Genomic DNA, 7039 nt, shown 5'->3' with positions numbered 1-7039 from the left:
CCACTGCACTCCAGTCTGGGCGACCGAGTGAGACTCCAACTCAAAAAAAAAAAATACTCTTGTTTTTTACTCATATTTTGAATGTTGCTCTCCTTTTAAAAACACTTTATATGCTTATTTTATTTCATTTGAATCTAGTATCTAATGTTTTTTGTGGGTTTGATTCTACTGTTTATTTTGTCAATTGACTTTTTTTTATAGTACCTTGTTTCCTCCTGTGTTTGCAGATTTTATTATGAGCTCAGGTTTACTACAATGTCTGAAGGCATGGGCTTGATTTTTTTCTTCACCAAGAGGCAAGACTTGGGCAATTTCCCTTAGAAGTTTTCTTTCTAGGACAGAGTAAACTTCAAACTCAAGACTTTAGGAGCATCTTGATCTGACACTTTCTGTGTACTTTGGCTGCGTTTCCTGTCTTTTACATGTGATCCATCAATCCTGAAATTCTAGACCATGAGATGAACAGATGTCGCCACAGCAGTCATGTGCTTCAGTGATTTCCTATAGTTCTCTGGTTTCATGTATTCTCATTTTCTCTTCTGAGTATTTAGCTTATTTCTTTGCCAGTTCTTTTATGTTGATTTTTTAATTCAGAATTTTTGATATTTGGATCATTATTTTTCTGGTGATATAACTTACATATGCCCCGTCCCTGGGGCAATAGCTTAGCCTCAATGCAAGGTGCAGTGGTGCATGCCTGTAGTCTGAGTTGCTCAGGAGGTTGAGGTAGGAGTATCACTTAAGTGTGGGAGTTTGAGGCTGTAGTGTGGTGTGATTGCACCTGTGAGCAGCTACTGCATTCCGGCCTGGGCAACATAACAAGTCCCCATCTCTTAAAAAAAAAATAATAGCAACTTAGTATCAATTCCTGGGTTTGTAACTTTGCTTCTTTTGTACTCTTTTTTGTGTGGATAGCTAAAGTCATATTTTTTTTCTCTCCCACTTAAAGGCACTCCGAGTTATGGGGAGAATAATGCGTGAGTGTTGGTATGCCAATGGTGCAGCCCGCTTAACTGCCCTTCGTATTAAGAAGACTATTTCTCAACTTTGTGTCAAAGAAGACTGCAAAGCCTAATGATGATAATTGTGTTGAAAACAAATCTCTCACAGTTTTCGTTTCCATTTTCCCTCTTTATGTGAATGCTTTTTGCTTTTTGTTGTTGTTGTTTTGGTTCTACCTCAAAGATAATGCAGTACAGTGCTTAAGTGTCCGTAAGACAGCATGAAAAGATAACTCTAAAGTTAAGTATGGGTATGGGCAGGAGTTGACTTCAAATCCAACCTCCATGTTAAGTTTAATTTTATTTTGGAAGCAACACATCAACTCATCCTTTTATTTAATGAGAAAGATATTACAAAAGTTTAAGATAAGCTATATAAAAATAATAATGTCATTATGGTTTTATTTTGCTTGAACCAAGAGCATATGAATGAATAGAAAAAAATGTAAAAATACATCTTTTTCTCAGATCTAAACACGGTCATTAAAATATGAATCAGGGTATGTTATATCTAAACAGAAATTTAGATCATACAAACTATGGTTTTCCTTTTTTAAATTAGCAGGACCTTTTAAGAATAAAAATTGCTCTAAAATTTAAAATATAAAACATGTAAAAGTGGAGCTGCTTGGTGGAAGACATAAGAGAGGTCAGAGTCCCACTTGTTTGGTCTCCCCTTCTACTGTTCCACTACTACAGCTGTCCCTGGAGAAAATAGCTCGAACCACTAAACTTGTTACATATCATTTACAAAAGAGAACTTGATATCTTGAGATACTGAGAAATGACTCAAAGTCACACAGCTAATGGCAGAACTGATACTAGGTATAAATCTTGTGATAATCAACACTGTAGAGTAGTTGGCTTCCTACTTTCCCTTGAATTCTCATAGTACCTTTCTCCCTATGCAAAAGCATCATGCATTACATTTGTTGTTTGGTATGCAGAAGATATATTGAGTTATTTTACAGAATCATAATCGACCTGCATGAAATCTCAGAACCACATCTATTGACATTTTCCTCATATAAATTATAGTTACCCTGTTTGTTAATAGTATGAATGTTTTCTGAACACTTTCAAAGATCAATCAGACTGAAATATCTATTGTCTGAAGATGTCTTTAAGATACAATTCAGAGGTCCCTATTCCTTTTGTACATACACATTTAGAAAGAAAAGAACAGAAAAGGAAGAAGACGTGAGGAAATACTTTAGAAAAATTAAAACCCTTCAATAAAGTATAACAACCATACCCCACAGAGGGTGTCAGCAATATTAAATAGATAGTTCTCTATCCTCTCATAATGAGTGGGTAGGTGCAGAAGAATGCTCATGACAGTTTTGCCTTTATTCTGAATTCCATGGAGACAAGGTGATTAATATTTAATGGGACATTAGCTATGTCCTTTAAATCTATAATACTGCTTTGATGAAGGAGAGGAGATTTAACATGGTGTCTTTTATTCTAAAGCATCTTTCCCTAGACTCTGTTCCTTAGAACATTCTTCTGCTGAGATGATTCAAGACCAAAAGTGTTCTTCCACAGCTACCTAGAAAGTGATACTGCTTATTAGCATATAATGTACTTTGAGAGATGAAGTACATGATAACAGTAAAGATATCGTTTTTGAATTTTTTTAAAAACTGGATTTCTCAAATTATCTGACCATAGTGGAACCCTTTTACTGAGAACAGGAGAAACATTACTATCCCACATTTAAGTATTCTACAAAGCAGAACTTGGGTCACAGTCCTCTCTGAAGGATATACTTATATATTTTCACATAGAGTACAATTTAGTGATTATATATCATTTCACTGTCGAAAAATGTTACTGAATTCATCTTCACTTGACTGAATTGAAATAAGAAAGGCAAAAATCTGACAGCTATGGAGTTTGCATATACTTCCCTTCTCATTAACGCATTCTCCCATTTATTAGATAATCATGGAGCACCCTATGTCTGTCTTGCTACAAAATTGGGTGCAAGAAGGAATAAAAGATAGGGCCTGTCTTCAGGGATTTTAAATTCTAATTTGGGAATGGGAACAGGGGTGTTAGTATGTGGGGGAAGAAAGTAAATTGACAGAATACAAAGTGGGATGTCTTGAGTTCTGTATGACAGTGGGTTTCTAGAATAGGTCTGAAAATCACTTTCAATTTGCAACACATTTAGAAGGTATCTCTATTTGGATATTACAGACAATCTAAATATATCATCCATTTTAAAAAGTGCCTATGTGAAAGGATTTTAAAAAGAGCGTATGTGCTTCTTACCTTGATTTCTCATAGATTGTTTCTGCATATACAAGAATGAAATTATTTATTTACTATGATTGTGATCTCAAATAAACAAGAATATTTCCTGTTTTATTTACTTATGTTGGGTGAATATACTTATTGAATTTTAAAGAGAGGATGTTTTAACATCTACATTTTTCTTGTCATTATGTTTTGTAGCTTATTTGAAAGTGTCTAAATATAATTTCATATTTTAGGGGTTCAACTTTTACTCTGGAAAAATCTGTATGTTAGCGTATTTTGAGGTATTTTTCTTGTTTTTGTGTTGGTTAATTATAGCTCCTAACTGGATAGTCTTATATTTCAATTACAAAATATAGTAAAAAAAGGGAGGGGGATAGAGAAACAAAAATAATAAGGAAAACATTAAAAATTGTAATTTTTCCTTAACTCTCAACAGGGTTAAATATAGAAAATATTCACCTATAAAAATAGGATAATGGGACAACTCCCTTGGGTCTCCTCCCACTGCAGGAGCTTTTCTGTCTTCTCAATAAATCCTGCTTTTAAAAATAAATACATAAAAATAAAAATAAGATAATGTTTAGCGCATAAGACAGATGTATATAAGTATGCTGTTAAATTTTATCGTATTTGTTTTTAATGGAGTCCCATTTTGTGGTATTTATTTCTTCTAAATTTTGTTATGAGCAAAATGTATTCTTCTTAGGTTAGACTCAAAGTATCAATGTCTTTTGCTCCTTTCAGGTATTTTGACATTTGGGTATAATACAAGACTTTGGAAAATGCTATTAAGAATTTTCAGTACTGTATAAAGTGGTGATGGGATTTATATACAGCATCACTTTCTGAAAAGAAGAGAAACATTATTTGTTGTCAATATTTCAGCATGAACTTGTTGCCTTGTAAATTATGCGTTTAAGTTTGTAATTGGTACAGATTCTGTTGTATGCTTTCTTCTATGTCTAAAATATTTGGCATGTCACTTCTAGAATTCTTAATTTATGTTCTGACTTGAGAGTTAAGTGAAATATGACTGTCGTGCACTATTTTAGGCATAGCACTTGCTTTTCATCTTTATACTTTCAATTAACTTTGCATTTTAAATATCCATGATTGTATGAAAATAGTAACCTGGTTGCAGTGTCTGAAAAATTCAAAATCAGCTTATATTTAAAAATGAAAATCTGCAGTAGATTCATTAGGTTAAAAGTTCCACAGTAATTTATTACTTTAAAACTTCTATTATTGTAGAACTACTAAACAAAGCAAAACAAAACAAAACTACTTTTACTATCCTGGAATTTTGCCACCATGTGACTTATTGGGGCAGAGTAAACTCAGGATTTTCTTGGAGTCTATGCAAAAATACCAGGGAACCTACTTAGCAGACCACTTGCAAATGGGGAGCTCATGTTTGCCATTATACAAAGTTCGAGTGAACAACTTAAAATTTCTTGTTAGGGAATAGTTTTTGATTAAGTAAAATAAATATGAAAATGTATTTGGTTAAATACATTTGTTTAAAATGTAGAAATTTTATTTCCCATCAGAAAATTAAGAAAGTAACAGCAGTAAACAAATAAAAGTTGGCAGTTGATATCTTCAATAATCATTCCTTTCAATAAATTCACAAATACATCATTATAACCTACTTATAAGTGTTTAGTCTTAGCATCTTAAAACAGTGCCATTGTGGTTTTCAAAGAATTTCCTAACATCTTTTTCTATTGTGAAACATACCATTTCTATGTTTGACAATACTTTGTTCTAGCTCCATATGGTATTACCTCCATGGAGTTTGTTCACTATTTCAGTGAAGAATTACCTTTGATCTTGAGAGCCTTCATTTAAACAACAAAAAAGTCAATTGGAATGTAAAATTTTCATTAACATTTTAATATTAGACTTTTAAAAAAAAATATAGGCATTTTCCAAAACATTTTAATGCAAATATTTAGATATCTGACTTTCTTTTTTCACCTAACCTTGCTTTGTTTTGCTATTTTTCTTATTTTTTCTTAACATTCCTTCACTGTCTTTGAAAATTATTGTTAGTTCCAAATTTTAAAAAGCAACTATTATTTAACATAATCATTCTTGAATTTAGCCTTCTAATGAGAGAGAATCTTTTAGCAGTCTAAATTATTTCAGATGTGTCACAGCCCAAAACAAAAACCAAAATGTGGAATTAGAAAGAATCAAAGAGATTTTATAACTTGACTCCAATATTTTATAGATGAGGAAACCAAGGATCAGATTAAATGAATAGTATTTATTAGCAAGACTCATATCCTACCACATCCTCAACTTTTACTGATTAAAAATTAACTAGCATGTATCTAAACTTACCTTGAATGTGCACTCACATAATGTACCATTTAATATTGATTATCATATCTCACTTCTTGTGTTCCTGATAAAATAATTTACTTACTCAGAGTGAACTCAGTGAGAAAAACTAAAATAAGTTAAGAAAGAGTTGTAAAATAGTTAACAAGCCAAGTAGAAAACTACTGGGGTGCTGATAAAATTAATGAATAAAATTTGGGAACTGTGAGAATATAGAATTTGTTAGTGCAAATAGTGATTAGATAAGCTTCATGAATTTCCCCAGCCTTCTGTAAGGATGGCTTTTTCTCTTTATGCGTTTGAATGTGAGTGAAAGATTACTTGATGGTTGAATTTGGGACTATGACTAGTAGTATATTATCTAACTTCTCTCTTTTTACTTTTCTTAATTTCTCATTAGTTCATCTTCTTTTAGTGCATTTAAAAAATGTTTGCTAGATTTCATCAACCCCAAATCACTCTGTAATTCTTGTCTTTCTTTAGTTATGCTCTAGCCCAGTTCAGATTGTCTCACACTGAACTTCTTAATGAAATTTTAAATTCTCCATCCATGTATAAGAGGACTACACCAGTAATTCATCTGGCACTATATAAAGGGTATTTGTTAATGACAGAGATTACGTCCTTTTAAACTGTAAAAAGGCTGTTAGTTATATTCTAGCTTTTAGCTAACATTAAAGAATGTCTACTTTTGCTTTAATGCCACTTGAGATATAGTGACTTGGAAAGTCAGTGTGAAATATATGTAAGTGTGAAATATATGTCAGTGTGAAATATAATGTGATTGCTAAATTTATTTCTGTTATTTCATACCATTGCTTTGTTTTGCTTTTGTCATATTTTAAAACTAGGCCATTATGCCAAATGATTTGGAATACATTACGATACTGAAATTAAATAATCTCCATTTAAAAATTCCTCTATTAAGGACTGCCAGGACACCTCTCCGTTTCAGTTGTAGATGAATACAACATTTGGGAGATTATGAGCTCCATCTCATTGTAGATTTTAATATTTTCAGATGTGGCTATATTTCCTGATCATTGGTTCATGTTATATTACAAGAATTTTATCTCACCAGACCTAGTAGTTTTAACAGCAAGATTTTTACTGTGAGCTACGTAAATCTGAGTGTTAAAGGGGCCATTATGAATCTGGGTGTTTTAGAAAAGTAACCTTATGCCCACTGTCCATCCAGTTGGGTGTATTGTGCTCTACACAGACACTCCCCGCTGAGGGGCAGGTGGGGACTAAATTCAAACTGTAATTGGCTTCTCAATCCAGACATAATTTTATATTGGGCAGAAAAGCATCTTCTGCTTACAGAACTTAGATAATGGCCCTGTTTAGATAGCTTTTCAGAAAATGAGAATTAAAAATTCAAAACAATTCTTGACATCTGCACATAGAACAAAACAGGA

At 32.4% G+C, this 7039-nt stretch overlaps 1 protein-coding gene across 3 annotated transcripts in view; it reads left to right on the top strand.

Annotated features, from left to right (window-relative positions):
• Positions 1–2616, top strand: part of ACVR1C (activin A receptor type 1C) — a 96981-nt gene extending 94365 nt beyond the window's left edge. For 2 of the 3 annotated variants that reach the window (XM_008052942.2, XM_008052937.2), the window contains one exon: positions 950–1470. In XM_008052942.2, coding sequence (XP_008051133.1) covers positions 950–1075 — 126 coding nt within the window. In that variant the 3' untranslated portion in view covers positions 1076–1470. Of the gene's footprint in view, positions 1–949 lie in introns of all 3 variants that reach the window. The other variant, XM_008052930.1, reaches the window with a different exon arrangement.
• Positions 2617–7039: the final 4423 nt, after the last annotated feature.

This window comes from Carlito syrichta, unplaced genomic scaffold (genome assembly GCF_000164805.1).
Source record: "Carlito syrichta isolate Samal-C Ts95f unplaced genomic scaffold, Tarsius_syrichta-2.0.1 Scaffold72524, whole genome shotgun sequence".
Lineage (NCBI taxonomy): Eukaryota > Metazoa > Chordata > Mammalia > Primates > Tarsiidae > Carlito > Carlito syrichta.
This window is presented reverse-complemented; position numbering and strand designations above follow the sequence as displayed.